Genomic DNA, 19294 nt, shown 5'->3' with positions numbered 1-19294 from the left:
CCGTCATTTAACCCGCCATGAAAAGGAGGCAGAAAGTGACTTGGGGGCCCATAGCGGGCCCCCCTTCCCCCCTGGACCTCCGCCATGGGCCCTGAAGGGCACCAATGGTGCCCTCTACATATCCGTGCACCATGTGGCAAGTACCACATGGTGCCTGCCACAACGTGCAGGGATATGCAAAATGTGTTTATTTTGTATTGTGGTGTTTGCTGAAGCCCACAACACACATTGCAATACAAAAGATACACATTGCGACTGCCTTGAAGGCGGTCGGATCCTAATGCCAATGGCGAGACCGCCGACAGCTAGTCGGGCGGTCCCGATCCCGACAGGATGGCGGTCGAACAAATGTCCGACCGCCATCACAGTGAGGCCCTAAGCTATCAAATGGCTGTGGGGCTCTAGTGTTGTAAATTGTCCGCACAACTACACCTTGCTTTCTTAAATCATTTGCATTAAAAATGCTTTGTGAGCTGATTATACCAATTACTATTGACAGTGGCAGCAGGGCATCATAAGTAATCAATCAACAAATAATCAATTGTAGACAGATTCACAAAAGGTTTCAGGGTGAAACAGTGCTTTATAATAATTTATGAAATCCTTTAGCCAAAATGCCCTGAAAATGTATTTAAAAAACGCGCCAGTGAAGACATTTCTTAACCACAAAGGAGCAGACATTGAGACCATTATGTAAGATTTATTAGGAGATGCTGGAGAGCATAGATGCAGTTTTAGCCTGCTGTTAAAAAGAAGCAGAGCAGTTCGAGTACGAATTTCATGGAGAAGAGCCTTGCACAATTTGAGTGGTCTGGGGGGAAATGAGCAAAACCGTGGTGGTGCAAGGGATGGAGAGAGCATCACGAAGTGCGAGAGGCGATGAATACGGTGCACAGAAGAGGGAATGAGGGAAGAAGGAAAGAAAGGGGCATATTATATAATTTTAACACACGGCATAGAAAATGGAAACCAAAGGGCTTCTAAAGATGAAGCCGTGTGGAACTGTCCAGATGGTGGAGGGGGCAGGAGCACCGTGAGGTAGAGCTGCAGGCAAGAGGATATCGAAATAAGAGCTGCATTGTGCCATTTAAGCTACTTCATAAGAGGGAAATGTAGTTCAGAGGGTTGCCAGTAAACAGCATTGGTCAATTGTCAGGGTGAGAAAGAAATCTAGTCATATCAATGGTATTTTTTGAAGAGTTAACTAGAACAAATGAAAACCACATGTTAAGCAAGAAAAAATAGATACATCAAGATAGTCAATGAAAGGTGTTGGACTAATAGAAGCAGGAGGATAGAAGCAGTGAGTGAGTGGGAAACAAAAGAAGACATGAAAACTGTTTTAATGCAATTCCTATGCTGCACGGAGTAAGTAAAACTCACACTTTTGCTAAAGAGTTCCATGAGGGCAGACATTGGGCAAAAGGAAAAAGGGTGGTTTTAAGTATGCCTGGGCAGTGAACTCTGCTCCGTTGGTGTAGTTTGCAGAGTTTTCCACACTCCACGGAGTACAGCAAAATGAAGAAGAGTTTTTTTTCTTCACTCACCAATGCTAAGTTGGCGTGTGCGAACGGAAAATCCACCTCCAGGCAAGATTCCTCAATGTGGATGGTCAGATTTCTCATTGCAGATGGTCACAGATGGTCATGACCGCTCACGTTGACAACCTTTCCATTCGCGTCAAGAAAGCTTCCACTTTGGTAGAAAATGTACTCGAGCTGCAAGAATAGAAGCAGCGCCCTTTTGCGCTGCGCATGTGGCAGTTTATGGCTGATCTTATAGTGCGGGAAAAATATTTAGGGCTGAAAATCAACAGGAACAGCATGACCAAATGCACTCTGCCACTTGCGGAGCTCTGCGTAGCGCAGTACTCCACAAACTCCACCCAGGCCTAGTTTTAGGGAGTGCTTGGGCTGTCCCACCCCCACCCAAAACAATTAAAAACACAATAATCAGTGTGTCTATTTCACTGTACAATTTTTCAAATATATTTGCCAAAAACTTTTGTTTAGATTTACAGGCTTTTCTATATGGGAACTATATAAATGTTTCTCTGTAACAGCAAGTCATGCAGTGCTTAGCATGAGCCAGTGTTTGCCAGTGGATGTACGACATTACAACGCATGCTTTTACATCGCATGCTTTTACAACGCGGGTTTTACAACGCATACCATTACAACGCATAGTGCTTTGGGGTGCTGGATAGTGAATAGTTTAATTTACTATTCCAACTCCAGTCCCCGTGGATAGTAGGGAAGGTGTTGGACAGTAAATTAAACCTATTCCCTATCCTAGAGCACCCCCCAGCGCAATGCGTTGTAATGGTTTGCGTTGTAAAAGTTGCGTCATAAAGGCACTGCGTTGTAAAAGTTGCGTTGTAAGTGATGTTTTATTTTTCCTCATCAGACATTTACAAGGAGGAAGAGTGGGGAAAATACATAAATGGGAAGGAAGGAGGAAAAACAGTCACAAAGGGAGAAAGCAGGAATCTGCAAGAGTGAGATTACGGGCAGGGAGCATCTGGTAGTGGTTTAAAGAGGCGTCAAATACACAGCCTTGGTATTCAACATCTGACGACTTAATAGCACTGGCTGTGGACTTCTCAGCAGAGTTTTGCGCACCGGAACTCATTGTTTTACAAATTGAACACTGATAATGTACCTGCTGCTAAGGAAACTGTGTGCACAAAACGCTGAATGCACAGTAGAGAAATATGTGGGTAAAAGTAAAAGCAGCACCTCTTTGATACAGCAGGTCCAGCTTGAAAAAATCCACTGATCATTATGAAAATTGTTTATCAAGAAAAACGACACCAGTTTGACAAGCTTACCACTTGTCCTGTACCGGTTAATCCTCCTTCCAAGTTTCTGTGTGAGAAAATAAACTTCAGGTTTGACTCTGGGATATGCCATGATGTGGAAATCACATGCCAGGGTACTTTCAATAGCTTCCTCAAATATTTATTGGTGATGTTAATTATATGAAGGGCAGAGCCAGCTCGCAATGGGGACTAATATATCCCAGATATATGCTAATAATGCTGACCAATCAAGGGCCAGCGCTAATACTCGGAGGGGCCAGCACCACTCATTGTGCCCATGTGTTGCTCACAGTGCAAGGGGACTGATCACCATGCCAAAGTGTTGTTGTGGTCGCTATCAGTGGTGCAGGTTAGGTCTTACCATCAGGTTACTGATCATACCTGTTCAGGCCTCAGTAAAGTTATTAGAGATGGGCGAGCCAACAAATTAACAGGGAGAATCAAAGCATGAGCTTACCCATCAAATAGATTGGCATGTAAATCTATCAGCAAACATCATATTAAAATATGATAAAGTCTCTCCTTAATTTAAAAAGCATAATTCTTTAACACGTGGAAGCGTTTCACCTTAGTACATCACAATATAACACTGCATTGTGGAGGCATTTATTGAAAGTGACCTGAGCGTAAGTGACCCTACCACCATATCCGGCCCTGATAACAATACCATTAGTGAACTAAGAGGCAAGTCAATAGTCATGTCCACCCTATATGTGACGTAGATTATTTTTATGCATGAGCAAAATTATAATTGATTAAATCAAACACGATATATGGTTTGGTACAGTACACAGCTTGAATTCACATATTTGAAAATTCTCTTATATGCAATAAAAAAAAGAAAATGATGCACAGGGAAATTAAATATTTTCCCAACGTCAAACAGTTTGGTAATTCAGGGAAGTTTTGATTGAGCCTAAATTGTCTGATTTCACATTGTGCAATTCGGCCACTGGATGGGTATCTCTTCCTGTCCCTTATTTTACATTAAAAGTGAATCCTTTGTCTTAAATTCTTGGTGCATGATGTTAGAGCGTGGGTGACAGGCAGACAGCACATGAACACAGCCTGTTTTGAGCTTAAGGGTCCAAGAGGACATGGAGCCAAGTCAGAGCCATGCTCGAGCCTTCAGTGGCTCGTCCACCTCTAAAATTTAGCCAACAGATAATACAGTGATGCAGTGCCCATATTGCCCCAGAATGTAATTCACTAATTGTCATGCCCATTTCTTAATGGTCCAAGTTGGATAGAGCACACATTACCATGCCAGTAGCCGCATAGGAAACTCTCTAGCTTCGCAGTATTGAATGCTGATAAGTATTGATAAAGCCAAAGGTCACACCCATGAAACGTATTGGCTTTGGCAATGCTTTTTACCCCTAAATGTTCCTCTACATGTGCACGAGCATACACTGCAGATATCTTTGAATAATTATTATTTTGCTTTAAGACAAATCCTTTAAAGATGGCTGCCATGTATGTGTGTGCACACATGGTTGGCCTCTTTGAATGGGTTTTCATTTGCTTTGAGAAAAACCATTGCAAGATGACCGCCGTGCCAGTGTATGTAAGTGGGGAAGTTGATGGTGTGGGGGAGGTGGAAAGTTAACATACAGTGCCAGAGTGGACTAGGAAGTAAAGCCATCAAATTAGGAGCACTGAAATGCGATAGACAAGAAAGCCAACAAATCACCATCAATGGGCTGACGCAAAGCCAATCCTATGTACGTTGAATTGTTGACAATAGGTCTTAAACAACAGACAGTTTAGGTCATGACCTAAAAACAATAAAGTAAAATTGTTTCTGTACAGCATTTGCAAACGTGTACTGTAGACACAGCAGCATCCGAAGTAAAACAGCTTGTTATTTCAGGTTGTTGGTGATAAGTTGGAAAAACAAGTCACCTGTACAATGGTGCAACCATATTCTGCAGAACATTAGCAAATACAATATTAAAGTAGTAAAACAATGCCCCTAGTAACATAACACTACCCGATGCTCCATGGTTTAGGGGGAGCAAAATAGAGGACTGAGTCCTCTTTGAAACTGGGAGCCTTCTCTTGTTACGAAAGAACCCTCCTGTTTCAGAGATGGTTTTTATTCAAATGACCTTAATTCGGATAGACCTTTCATTGTCACAGAGAGGACCTTCTGTGTCACTCATTGGCCTTCTCTGAGACAGGTAGCTTATCTTATTTTCCAACATAGGCTTTTCCCTGCCACAGGGAAGCCCCTTTCACACACACAGGCAGGCAAGACACATATAGGCCACCCCATCTCACAGACAATCGGTACTTACAAGTCCCAGACTGCATGTGACCACATCAGAGAAATGCCGACTCTATCATAAAGGTGGAGGAGATAGAGTCTAGTGGTTAATTTGCCAATTTACCTTGGGGCCAGGGTTGTGATCCCTGTTTTGGCAGTTGACTGAAAAATCGCGTGATTCTGGGCAAATCAATTAATTTCCCTGTGTATAAAATAAATCAACAAGTGAAATGTAATACAGTTATAAGAACATGAAATATAGTGTAACTGTATAATCCGTATGAACTCTATAATATGGAAATTCTTACTTGATGTACTCGATGTTGTGACATCTCCCAAACCCTCCATTTCACTCCCTGGTGATGTATAGCTCTCCGGTGGTTTTGAAGTTGATCGGTGTTATATTAATACTAAAACATACAATGATGCTTTGGTGACACAGGGCGGCCAATTATGGCACAGAGGGACCAATGCCCTATCGCTAAGAGCCATTCCCCTATCAATAAGAGGACCTCCCCACAACAAAAATGTTCTGACCCTGCTATAGAAAATCACAAATAAGTCAAAAAGATAGCTGAATGGGTGTAAAGTCTAATGAAGAGATCTATGTAACGTGCAGTCACAGGTTCAGATCCAAGCAAGGTTTCTTAGTTCCCCCTTGATAAATAAATAAAATAGTTCCACTGAAATATGTGATAGTATCATTTATCATTGCAGTGTTTTAATACCCAAGTCTTCAGCTCTGTAGTGAAGAAACCACAAGTTACCCTCTGAAACTTTGACTCTTTCTTATTCGTTTGCAGATCGACTCCTTTGAGCTCCTGTACTATTACGATGAGTACCTAGGCCACTCCATGTGGTAAGTACCCAACTCACTGTTTGTTCTGTTTGGCAAGTAGCTCTCCCGCCCGCTGGAATGCTGGATGAGAATGAATGAGATGTACAGGATACAGTGTAGCTGAGGATGCACAGGATACACCAATGTTGCAGATACACCAGAAGAATCCAAGCAGAGGAAACATTGTAGCTCAGAGTACACAGGGTAAATCATAGATAAAGTCCTAGAGGGCACACTGAATGCTACTCATACACATGAAACATTGTAGCGCTGGATTCATTGGATACATTTAATTTTAGGATGCACAGGATGCTCGAGTGAATTACAGCATTCAATGTGCCCTCTAGGACTTCAGGGCACATTGAATGCAACTCATACATATGAAACATTGTAGCGCTGGATTCATTGGATACATTTTATTTTAGGATGCACAGGATGCTCGAGTGAATTACAGCATTCAATGTGCCCTCTAGGACTTGAGGGCACATTGAATGCAACTCATACACATGAAACATTGTAACTCTGGATTTTTTGGATACATTTCTTTTTAGGATGCTCGAGTGCATCGATCACATTACAATGGTCACCTTATAGCTCCAGATGTCCATGATACATTGTACTACCAAATGTGCACGATATATTGTGCTTAGGGTGCACAGGGTGCATTTTAATTCAGGGAGTGAAATTGCCTTGTAGGTCAGTGTGTCGGGAGCGGCTTGTGCAGGTAAGAGCGGTTCGGCCGGGGACTCAACAGAGGCCGATACGAGCAAACTAATTATTTATTTAATTTTCCCTCTGCATCATCTGTCGAGTCCCCTGCACCATCGCTCTTACCTGCATGGGACGCTCCTGCAGTGTGTACAGGGTGCATTGTGGTTTAGGATGTACAGGATGCACTGTAGCACAGGAGGGGTCAGGATGTATTGTAGCAGTGATGGCACCAGACGCGCTGGAGCACAGGATCAGTGGCTTAACAGAAAATGACAAGTGCACCTTGTAAAGTGTATTAAGGTGCCCCTAATATTCATGGCACCAGCCGTGTAACTACCAACAGCGCACGCTGAGCACTCAGCCAGGCTACCTCACAAATGTAAAATACATATTTCCAAGTGGGGGAGTACTGCAGGGGAAGAATGGCATACACTTCCCCTTATATAGGACGCAGAGGTTACAGTATACCAAAGAATGTATCGGAACCAAGGGTGCAAAAGATGACTTGCAGCCCAGGACACTCAGGTAATAAAGCATTCCACCATGGGGAGAATTCACTCCCATTTGACTGTTTCGGGCAAGACGAGAAGACCCTCCTGTCATTCCTATTGATATCATTTCTCTTGCTTTCTTTGCCTCCCACTATGTTTTATCTTGTCTGTGCAGTGATGGTAATATTCAAATATTTGCTGCCTTCACTTCCTATGACTCTCCCCTGAACTAAACCATTTCTGTTTCTCTTCTGTCCAAAACTACACGGATTCGCTATCCGCAATAATACTGCTAAGACACAGATTATGTTCTTTTAAACTCTCTCTCCTAAAACTTTATCCCCCCCTCCCCCCGTGTCAATGCTATTTTCTCCAGCCTTCCTTCCTTCGTTTTCTTCTACTTGTAATTTGGGGACACTGTTTGCCCCCTTCATCCTCACGTCTTGATACCTTTAATGCTTGCTGCTTTCAACCCTGCAAAATTTGTGGAATTCGCGTATTCTTTACTAGGATTTACGAGCAAGTCACCAGCTGATAGAACACCGCATCTATATACTTTCCAAATGTGTGGTTTGTATCTGCAGGAGGCTTTACATAATAATAGTGCCGCATTGTAGCCGCTGCCTCATGCTATTTCACTCATTAAAGCCTCCTCCCAGAGATATGTAAGACTAGGAAGAGGGCTTTTGCAGCCACAGTAGCAGAGGCAGAAGGACTATATTGCTTTTAGAACATACCTGAGTGATGGATATTCTAAACTGATCTCGGAGGAGCTGGACTCGCATCAGAGCCTTAAGGAGACCTATACCGGCCAATATAGGCCCTTTGCTACTTCATTGTCTATAACTGAACTAATATTCCAGTGTTATTACAATAGTAATAATTAATATAAATTCAGCAATGTACTCGATACAGAGGTTGAAAACCAAATTGTATAAAACATACAATCTAGGGTAGAACATAGAACACTTGGCATAGAAACCCTGGCCTACATTGCTGCCATGAATGCAGAGGATGCATGATAGCTTGGAGGAGGTGGGCGGCCGAAACTGGAGTATGCTATTAATCGTATACAGACTACCTCCCAAGCCTGTTAGTGAACACAATGGGCCATAGCCTTGGCCAGACCTAAAGCTAGTGCAAAGACCATGAGGCAGGTCGAGGTATGAAGGGGCTGTCTAGGAGGACACTATCTCAAGGTAGACGTTACAAGAGCGAAACCAAGTGACCTACAGGAAAATCACAAGATTTCCCCTTTCCACTGCTGCCGCTGAAAGGCTGAAGGGGTTGGGGCCGAGCCAGTCGCAAGTCGGGTGCGGTACTGCTTATCACACAAAATGGAATGTGGTGCATTAGCCCTGTCTCTAGCACTGATCTGTGGTGTATTGCCTGTGTAGATTAGCCCCTGCTGAGCAGGAGTATACTTTAGTAACATCGTATAACGTGGTGAGATCTACATTTCTTGCTTTGTCCTGTTCACTGAGTGCTTTTTGCCCATATCCTTCTCTCTTCTTGTTGCAGGTACATTCCTTTCTTCCTCTTACTGTTCATCTACTTCACTGGCTGCTTTACTCGGGTGAAGGAGGAGAGCCGAATGCCTGTGTCTGCCTGGCTTCTGGTGGGACCCAGCAGCCTCTACTACTGGTGAGTGTAGCCGCTTCCATGGAGGAGCTTAGTACCGGTGTAACAAACCCGGACAACTTCTGAGACTAGGAAGAGGAAAGCTTTGTCTGTTTGGCAGCACTAATCTCAAACGAATGTTAGGGGGGGTCATGTTATTGAACTAGCTAAGCATTTGCACATTTAATTCAGTGCAATGGCCTTGTGAATGAGAACTAGCAGTTTTATGTGCACAAATGTTCATTGCAATTGACTTCTGATTTAATATGCACATATTGTAAACCATTTCCAGCTAAAAGGGAGCTGCAAATAGTTGATCCCATCACTGCAAAACTTTGGGCCCCTCCACATAAGTTTTTATGCAATACGTTTTGCTTATACTCTATTCACTAGTTTATAGAGATGGTCAAGACTCTAGTGCAAAGCACATCTGATTCCGTAATCTGTACCTGACGTAGTTGGCCAGAAGTGACCTAAAAGTCCCAATCCTCCCAACAATGGTTGATGCCGATTATTTCCAACTCTCTGAACACGTTTTGTAGGAAAGTAGCATCTGAGACCTGCTGATACTTATTCACATCTGCCGAATCTGAAGATTACTTTTTCAATTATGGTGCAGATGCGTCAATCTTCAATTGTCTTTGGGATAGTCATAGGGTCATCTTCACAACAGTCAAGTTTTGAAGTTTGTTTGCAATTGCAACATGTGTTCTAATCATTTGCTGCTTGGATGGGGCTTTCTGAAACTTGCATTTTTTATTCTATTTATAATTACCTGTAGGTGAAAAACCAAGAAAATAATTAAAAAGCATTTTTTTATTTTTCGCCCTGCCTCTTACCCTACCCCTATTGTACTCGGCATCAAAGTCCCTATACTTTTTTAATGCACTTTGATCTCTGCTGCCATGCATTATCAGCTGCCATACCAGTGGCGGCTGGTGGATTTTAAATGTGTTGAGTGGAAATTTTAAACCCGAGTATAATGGTCAAGCAAACGATAACTTAAAAAGGAGAGTGTGGGGAGATTCACCCACTGCAAGAACAATTTTTGAAAAATGTATCCAAATGGTGAATTTGATCACATGCAGCCAGTCACTGAAAATCAGTGTAAGGCAAAGAGGAACGGCCCAGTGTGCAGTGTTTTCACCTAGATTTAACCACACACATCAGTATACACTGATAAAAGAACAATAAGATCTCCGTTCAAAAAATTTATTTGTGTACGATATGTTTTGTTACAATTTACAGTTCTTTTGCTTTTCCAGCCTTTCGGCTACACAAAAGAGACTTGGACCAGAAGCAAACAAGCAAACTTCCTTCATACTATGTGAACACTCTAATTCTGGCAATACCCATGTATTGCTGTTCTGACATATTGTACCATTTATCCTAGTCATTTTCAAATAAGATACGTGTACGATTGGCAATGTAAGTGCCATGCTTTGTCTCTGCAGAAGCTATCTCGGCAATGTCTGCTGTTGTGCAAATTTTTCTTTAATTCACTTTTTCTTGTGTGTATGCTTTCCCTTGTAGTCCACCAATGCCCACATTACAATATTTTCATAATCTTGCACACATACATATGTCTTTGAAAAGCTACCAATGTTGCTTTTGTGTTGCAGTTGTTTCTGACACCACATTTAAATATTTGATTGATTTTGAAAACTGCTTTAGGGAAAGCACTGTGAGTGCACACACTTTAAAACCATTTGTTTTTACGATTGGTTTAAAAGGGCGGCGGCAGGCACCAGTCATTGGTAGCTCCCTTCGCCCTCCGAACCAGGAATTGAGGGTGCTCACTGCACGTCCTACCAAGATATGTGCGTGAACACAGTCATAAAGGACCAGAAGCAGCATGCGGCAGCCCATCTAGCAGGTGGACCTGAATGAAGGGGTGTCATTCAAGTGCTTCAGTACTCCCTTTCACACATTCACACTCACACATGCACATTACTGCTTTGTAGGAATTCAATTTCTTTTTTTGTACCATTTTCTTACATAATGTTAATGTAAAGCAGATTTATAAAGCGCACTGTTACCCCACGGGCATCCTGGCTCTGATATACACTAACTCAAACCACGCACATATGTTGTAGTGAAAATCGCACCTACTAATAGAAAGAGGGCCTACACATCACTGTTAGGATAGAGCCAGGTCTTCAATTTCTTTCTAAACTGCAGAAGATCTTCCATCTGTCTGAGGCTGGTCAGGAGTGCATTCCACAGCCGAGCAGCTGTAGAACTAAAAGCTCTTCCTCACAGTTTTATTCTTCTAAACATAGGTACTTTTATTAGTTTAGCTGAGGGCAGTGCTTAATTTGTAAAATATTAAGTGCAGGTGCTCAAATATTTTTTAGGAGGCCACACCTACTTTACCGGCTCCACCCACTTCCGCCAGAGACTTCTGCAAGAGGCTGCACCCACTTCCTTTATCGGTTCCACCCACAACCACAAGCCTCTACACACCATAGCCCCCTCCTCACATCTTGAGATCCGCAAGAAGCTGAAGACCTGGCTCTTCACATAAGCGCCTCTGTGACCTCACACCTGCCCAAGTGCCTGGATACCCTCTTGGGTGATTAGTTTTTCTACAACTCAAATATAACTTAACATAATGTAATATCTGGGAAGTCCATGACAACAACGTAAAAGTGAACTCAAATTGGAGAATGTGTATAAATCTCAAAATGCAGCTGCAGGAACGGTCATTAGAGTACTGAGAGGTACCTTTGCAAATTAAAGTGTGCTGTTTAAAAGAAAGGAACGGTGCAGGAAGGAATACATTAAAGAAGGCAGCAACAAATGCAGGCAGGAAGTAGAGTACTGGAGTGTTGATACTTTACTTTAATTAGTCTTTATTCGATATGTTTCAATCATAAAAGACATTTTACAAAAAATGTGTTGTTTTTGTCCCACCCCCTCCCCCCAGCCCCACAAGTATACAGGATCCACAGTGATTTAATACAATAAATAAACAAAATAAAAACGTCTTCCTATCTCATCCTATTTACATTTTTACATGATCTTAAAATATCCTATTTACATCTTTAGATGATCTTAAAATATCTATTAAAATACCAAAAACAGTAAAATTTAGAAAGCTAAGTTCATTAATGCCAAAAAGCAAGGGTAAGAAAAGAAAGTAACAATTACTTATATGGTTTGCATAGTTTATCATTAAATAATACTGATTAGCAGTTCAAATAATCGCAGACAGTACAACAGACAATAACAATCCTAAATTTATTCCAAACACATTTTACGTGCCCGAATTATCCACATCCGGTGGAGAAATTTTGCCATAGCTATAACAACGGGCTGAGAGGTATCTGTTCTTAAGATCCTAACAGCCTCGTTTGCCGTTCTTAAACCTAACTGAATGCAAATTGGTTTAAGCCATGAGCGTCTGGGCATTCCATATTCAGGACAGGCAAACAACACATGTCCGATGTTTTCATTATGATCCGGACAAAAGGGGCACCTTGGGGTTTGTACCTTATTCCATTTCACTATTAGGGCATTTAGAGGTAGTGTCCCCACCCTCAGCTGATGGTACCTCTTCCGGTCCCCTGGGACTGTGATCCAATCCCAATAGGATTCGAGGGCCGGTGAGTGCTTGAGCTCCAGGTAATCGTATGTAAAGGAGCGGTCAATGGGATTCCTGAAACACTTAATCTCTAACATGCTCCAATAAAGTTCACGGAGTGTCTTTTTAGGTGGAAATACATTATTTAGGGGATCATCCCACAATTGGGATAAACCCAGTGCCCTATATAAAAGTTTAACCTCTTTCATCCAGACTATCTTACAGCCAATATCCAGGGTTCTCACCTCTAGGAAGCCTTGGGCATACTGGGAGAGTTCTGGGGTTACCCATAACCTTCTCCAGTAGGCCACGATTCTGTACCTGGTCATGTCCCTAAAACTATAAAATCCTAAATCATAGTTTAAAGGTATCAGTGGGGTTGACATCGGTAAACCAGTAATGTTGCGGAGAAATTTGTTCTGTGCTACCGTCAACTTGGTAAGATTACTGGACCCCCAGAGTTCAGCTCCGTAAAGAACTGCTGCTCCAACCTTAGCGTTATAAATTTTTAGGACAGGTCTAATTGGTTTGGTATGAGATGAAAAAAGCTCCTTTGTGAGGACTCCTGCGAGTTGTGCATGTTTTGTATCTAGCTCATTTGTGTGCTGTTTCCAATCTAGATTGTAGGACAAATTAATACCGAGGTACTTAAAGACCTGGGTCTGTTCAAGCTGGACCCCATCCATAGTAACTCTACCTCTAATGTGTTTCCGCTTGTGCATAACCATACATTTTGTTTTGCTTGTATTAATTACAAGTCCATGGTCAGTGCAAAATGCTTCAAAAACCCTAATGGCCCTTTGGAGTCCCTGCTGGGTCTTTGATATCAGCAGGGTATCATCCGCAAACATCAACAGGGGGATCAGTCTTCCTGCCAACCTTGGGGCATCTGTGGGCTGATGTTCAAAATAACTGATCACCCTGTTGATGTATAACGAAAAAAGCATTGGTGCGAGTACGCATCCTTGGCGTACTCCCCTCGCAATGGGGAACTTCTCAGTGGCACTAACCTGCTGATTCCACCGTACTTGTGCAAAATTATTTTCATGCATTCTAATCAGTAAGGACAGGATTTCTTTTGGGATACCCTGATCATGTAGGATATTCCACAACTTATGGCGGGGAACTAAATCAAAAGCTGATTTTAAATCAACAAAAGCCGCAAAAAGCATCCCGCCCCCTAGTAAAACTGTGCGCCAGTACAATAAAACAAATCTAAAAACTTGGTCAATGGTGCTGGTATGGCTGCGAAAACCAGCCTGCAGGGGTGAGAGTATGTCGTGGTCATCTATCCACCCATGTATTCGCTGTAATAATAACCTTGCCACTACTTTTTGTATACATGCAATCAGGCTGATGGGCCTATAGTTGCCTGGATCCGAGCATGCCCCCTTTTTAAAGATGGGGATAATCTCGGCTCCTTTCCAGGTCTCAGGGATAGGCGAGCCCTTTGCAATAGCATTGGCTAACAGCTGGATATAGGTGGCCCATAAATCCTTGTCGTGCATAAACAAGTCTGCAGGGATAAAGTCTAAGCCCGGAGCTCTGGCTTTAGGTATATTGTTCAGAGTTTTTAGGACATCATCTTTGGAGAAGAGTAAGGGGCTCGTTAAAGTATCTACTAGGGCTAGACACTCCTCTTCACCTTCATCCTCAGCGGCAAACTGAGTAGCATAATGGGATACCCAGGCTTCTGGTGACACATAATTCATGGGTTCTCCTCTATTTGCCCCCCTTCCCCATTTAACAATATTCCAGAAGGGTGTCATGGATCTTTCCCTACTGGCTTCGAGGAGATCCCTCCAGTAGCCTTCCTCCCAATCCCTTTTTGCAATAATTTGCACTTTTTTATACATAACTCGGGCCTCCCTTATCTTGGTTTTATCTCTAGTTTTTACAGCATCTGACAGGAGCCTATAGGCAGTCCTACAGGTTTTATCATACCACTGATCCTCCTTTCTTATTGGTCTACGTGGCTTCTTCTTAGCTTTCTTAACAAAAAACGGTTTTAACTTGTTAAAAAATTCATCATGGATCCTGCTAATTTCAGCTATCGGGGTATTTTTGTCAGTTATACCCCGAACTTCTTGGATGGCCTGGGTTTTTAAATCCCTCATAGCTATTATGCTTTCCTCATTGGCTACACAAGTTGCCCATCTGATGTGTCTTTGATCATTTAAGAGGTTTATTTGAACATTTTCCCTCACTCCCTCTTTTGTCATCAGATCAAACAATTTAAAAGTTAAAATCAATGGGTCATGGTCACTTTCCACCCTTGACTCGATCCACATGTCAAGAACATTAACCCAATTCTCTTTGTTAGTCAAGATGTAATCAATACGACTATGTGTAATTCCGTTAGAGAAGGTAGGGGCACCCTGCTTATCTGATAATGTTCTTCCATTAGTGGCCCGCAGCCCAGACTCGACACATAGTACTTTTAACTGTAAGGCAGCCTCAGACCATTTTTTAATGGGTATCAAGGAAAGCTGAGGGATTTCCCAGATGAAGTCCTCTTCGGTAGTGAGGTCTACATCCTGATTATCAAGTGGTTCAAAACAACAATTAAAATCACCACCAATAATAATGTCGGCATTCAAACAGTATTGTTTTGATAGGGTGTCCAACAGATCAACCGCCTTAGTGGGTTTGCCACCCGGTAGGCCCCTTGAGTAGATGTTAAAAATAAAAAGATCCCTACTGGGCGGTCGCTGTAATTTGACCAATAGTATATCAGAACTGTTGGTATCTATTTGTAACACTGAATAATCGTTATTCTGCTTAATCCATGTTACCAAACCACCTTTTGCCCTTCCCCTTAGACTCGGGGTAGCTGGAATGAAATAATGTAAATATCCCTGGATTGGATCTGGTTCTAACTGCCAAGTCTCCTGTAAAAGGATTATGTCCTTTGAATCCAGGAAAGTTAGCAAGTCCTGTGATAGAATCTTATTTTTTAACCCTGCAACATTCCAGGACATTAAAGTGCATTGTACATTGATATTGTCAATGGTAGATTTGATACTACCAGTTTGGCCTTCACACTGTTGCTGGGTAAGATCATATTCACTTGTGTTATTATCTATAACAGCTAATTCATGCGATAAATTTTCATTTAACTCATTTATATCATTATTATCAGCATGTTTGAAACATTCATTACAATGGTAAGCATTATTCATAGTACCAAGTTCATCCTGTATATTGGTTACATTAATCAAAACATCAGTTAATCCAGTGTTTGGCTGGGTAACCATTTCCCTGGCAGCATGATCACCAGAAGGAATTGAAAATTTTTCAGAACTATTGCCCAGTCAATCACAGTCATTTAGTCCTGATAAGGCTTCATATCTATTGCCTAAAACCATGCCCCATTCATTAAGGGGAGCCCTTGGACCTCTGTTATTTCTCAAAATTGTAAGGTAAGAGGAACAACAGATCCTGCTCTTCTTTGGGGGGGGGGGGGGGGGGGGGTAGATATGGTTTAAGAGATTGGGCAAAACACCTGGATGGGAAAAAGTCACTATAACGCAGTCTCCCTTGAATCTTTTCGGTCGATTTCCAATCCACGCAACCCTCTTTACGGATTTAATTTCGGATGCAAGTTGGTGTTTTCCTCCCGGTGCCATTTGCATGTTGTTTGTTAGCCAATAGAGTGCCTTACTAGACAAAGATGCTGGCGTTTCAGTTTGTACATCCGTTGGCGGGGGAACATTAGCCAGGACCAGAACAACTGGGGAGGCTTCTTCAATAAATTGAAGGGGATCTGTTTCCTGACAGTTTATTGGCGCAATACCTGTTTGCCCTGGTACCCCAGCAGTATTCAAAGGTCGGTTGGTAGGGTGTGATTCATTTCGGGCTGGGCTTCCAGGGAGCGTTGGACTGCTCTCTTTTTCTATAGAGCTCCTCGCCTTAGGTTCAGTTGGTTTCGCCATTTGTGTCACTAAGGTATTAACCATCTCAACCCCTTCCACAGCTTTAGTTTGAAGACCACTCATCTTTCTTACCTCCGCATTCAATTTGTCGATCTTGGCGATTAAAGGCTTAATGATGGTTTTGATTTTGGAGTCAATAATGTCCGCTATTTTCTGAAGTAAATCGTCCTCATTATAGCTTTTGTCGTGGTAACTTTTATCAAGAACATTATTATCGCCATCATCAGAGATTTTTGCCTTATTTTTTCCTGTTGGAGTAGCTTTTTTCCTCCTATTTCCTGAGCGTAACCCCATCCGCCTTTGCTGGGTTTTTCTATGCTTTCTCGAAGGTCGAGTTTCCTGCTCAGGGGATGACAGTTCGTCAGTATTATGCGCCAGGGTCTCATGTTCGAGGTCAGTGTTGATTTCTTGATCTGGTGGCACTGTATTTACTACATCATCCAGCATAAGACTATTCTGGTCATCCAGATTTGAAGTTGGATGAACCGTAATGTCTATTAAGTTAATGGAGTCATCAGGTGCTAAAGAACCTGAGTGTTGAGGACTTTGGGTTGGGCTTAGTAACTGTAGATTAGGCGACTGACTTAATCCTAATGATTGTCTTCTTTCGTTGTTTATTTTAGCTACGACTTGGAGCATATAGTTTTCTATGGGCTTGGTATTAGCAGGTGGCTGTTTTTTAGTTATTTTTTTAGACATGTTGAGGGCTATGTTGTTGATTTGCCCAGTGTAGAGGAGAATAGTACACTTCCACACCTACTCACCAGACCTACTACGTAACTGAATAATAATAAATGCAGGGTGCTGTGTAGTCTTTAGCGGTAGTCACTTGTTGCTTTGCTGAGACGTGGGTATCAGTTAATTTAGATTAGAAGCAAGCAGTAAACCTTTCTCAATGACATTGCACAGAGGAGTTAGTAGAAAGGGAATTTTCTTACTTGCTTGGGTTGCAGATGTTAGGGGGGTTGCCCAGTCCAGTCTCGGCCAGTCTAGGACTGTCTAAGACTGTCCCGCCCTTGTCCCGGGCTTCTCCCGCGCGCGACTCGCGAGGCGAGTGGGGGCGTCTCCCTTTCAGCGCCGCCTGGCGCTCCTCTCGCGTCACGAGCGCGTCACCCCTGGTGCTGCTGGGGGCTGTAGTGCGCTTGCTCTCAGCGCGTCCCGCCGATACTGCCGTTCACCTCACGGCTTCACTGCCCGATGGCTCAACTGCTCCGCTTAGCTGGTGAGTGTCCTGGAAAATGAAACGCTGCTCCGCGAGGCTCCCGGCGGCGTCTCCCTTTCAGCGCCGCCTGGCGCTCCTCTCGCGTCACGAGCGCGTCACCCCTGGTGCTGCTGGGGGCTGTAGTGCGCTTGCTCTCAGCGCGTCCCGCCGATACTGCCGTTCACCTCACGGCTTCACTGCCCGATGGCTCAACTGCTCCGCTTAGCTGGTGAGTGTCCTGGAAAATGAAACGCTGCTCCGCGAGGCTCCCGGCGGCGTCTCCCTTTCAGCGCCGCCTGGCGCTCCTCTCGCGTCACGAGCGCGTCACCCCTGGTGCTGCTGGGGGCTGTAGTGCGCTTGCTCTCAGCGCGTCCCGCCGATACTGCCGTTCACCTCAAGGCTTCACTGCCCGATGGCTCAACTGCTCCGCTTAGCTGGTGAGTGTCCTGGAAAATGAAACGCTGCTCCGCGAGGCTCCCGGCGGCGTCTCCCTTTCAGCGCCGCCTGGCGCTCCTCTCGCGTCACGAGCGCGTCACCCCTGGTGCTGCTGGGGGCTGTAGTGCGCTTGCTCTCAGCGCGTCCCGCCGATACTGCCGTTCACCTCACGGCTTCACTGCCCGATGGCTCAACTGCTCTGCTTAGCTGGTGAGTGTCCTGGAAAATGAAACGCTGCTCCGCGAGGCTCCCGGCGGCGTCTCCCTTTCAGCGCCGCCTGGCGCTCCTCTCGCGTCACGAGCGCGGCACCCCTGGTGCTGCTGGGGGCTGTAGTGCGCTTGCTCTCAGCGCGTCCCGCCGATACTGCCGTTCACCTCACGGCTTCACTGCCCGATGGCTCAACTGCTCCGCTTAGCTGGTGAGTGTCCTGGAAAATGAAACGCTGCTCCGCGAGGCTCCCGGCGGCGTCTCCCTTTCAGCGCCGCCTGGCGCTCCTCTCGCGTCACGAGCGCGTCACCCCTGGTGCTGCTGGGGGCTGTAGTGCGCTTGCTCTCAGCGCGTCCCGCCGTTCACCTCACAGCTTCACTGCCCGATGGCTCAACTGCTCCGCTTAGCTGGTGAGTGTCCTGGAAAATGAAACGCTGCTCCGCGAGGCTCCCGGCGGCGTCTCCCTTTCAGCGCCGCCTGGCGCTCCTCTCGCGTCACGAGCGCGTCACCCCTGGTGCTGCTGGGGGCTGTAGTGCGCTTGCTCTCAGCGCGTCCCGCCGATACTGCCGTTCACCTCACGGCTTCACTGCCCGATGGCTCAACTGCTCCGCTTAGCTGGTGAGTGTCCTGGAAAATGAAACGCTGCTCCGCGAGGCTCCCGGCGGCGTCTCCCTTTCAGCGCCGCCTGGCGCTCCTCTCGCGTCACGAGCGCGTCACCCCTGGTGCTGCTGGGGGCTGTAGTGCGCTTGCCCTCAGCGCGTCCCGCCGATACTGCCGTTCACCTCACGGCTTCACTGCCCGATGGCTCAACTGCTCCGCTTAGCTGGTGAGTGTCCTGGAAAATGAAACGCTGCTCCGCGAGGCTCCCGGCGGCGTCTCCCTTTCAGCGCCGCCTGGCGCTCCTCTCGCGTCACGAGCGCGTCACCCCTGGTGCTGCTGGGGGCTGTAGTGCGCTTGCTCTCAGCGCGTCCCGCCGATACTGCCGTTCACCTCACGGCTTCACTGCCCGATGGCTCAACTGCTCCGCTTAGCTGGTGAGTGTCCTGGAAAATTAAACGCTGCTCCGCGAGGCTCCCGGCGGCGTCTCCCTTTCAGCGCCGCCTGGCGCTCCTCTCGCGTCACGAGCGCGTCACCCCTGGTGCTGCTGGGGGCTGTCGTGCGCTTGCCCCCAGCGCGTCCC

At 44.9% G+C, this 19294-nt stretch overlaps 1 protein-coding gene across 1 annotated transcript in view; it reads left to right on the top strand.

Annotated features, from left to right (window-relative positions):
* The window catches only part of CLN6 (CLN6 transmembrane ER protein), an 83792-nt gene that overhangs the window by 25086 nt on the left and 39412 nt on the right, over positions 1 to 19294 (top strand). The window contains exons 5-6 of the mRNA XM_086958014.1: positions 5894 to 5949; positions 8652 to 8774. Of these exons, the coding sequence (XP_086814140.1) occupies positions 5894 to 5949; positions 8652 to 8774 (179 nt within the window). The remainder of the gene's footprint in view (positions 1 to 5893; positions 5950 to 8651; positions 8775 to 19294) is intronic.

The sequence above is a fragment of the Lissotriton vulgaris genome, chromosome 2_1, assembly GCF_964263255.1.
Source record: "Lissotriton vulgaris chromosome 2_1, aLisVul1.2, whole genome shotgun sequence".
Taxonomy (NCBI): Eukaryota; Metazoa; Chordata; class Amphibia; order Caudata; family Salamandridae; genus Lissotriton; species Lissotriton vulgaris.
The sequence above is the reverse complement of the archived record's forward strand: the minus strand, read 5'-3'. Positions and strand labels throughout refer to the sequence as shown.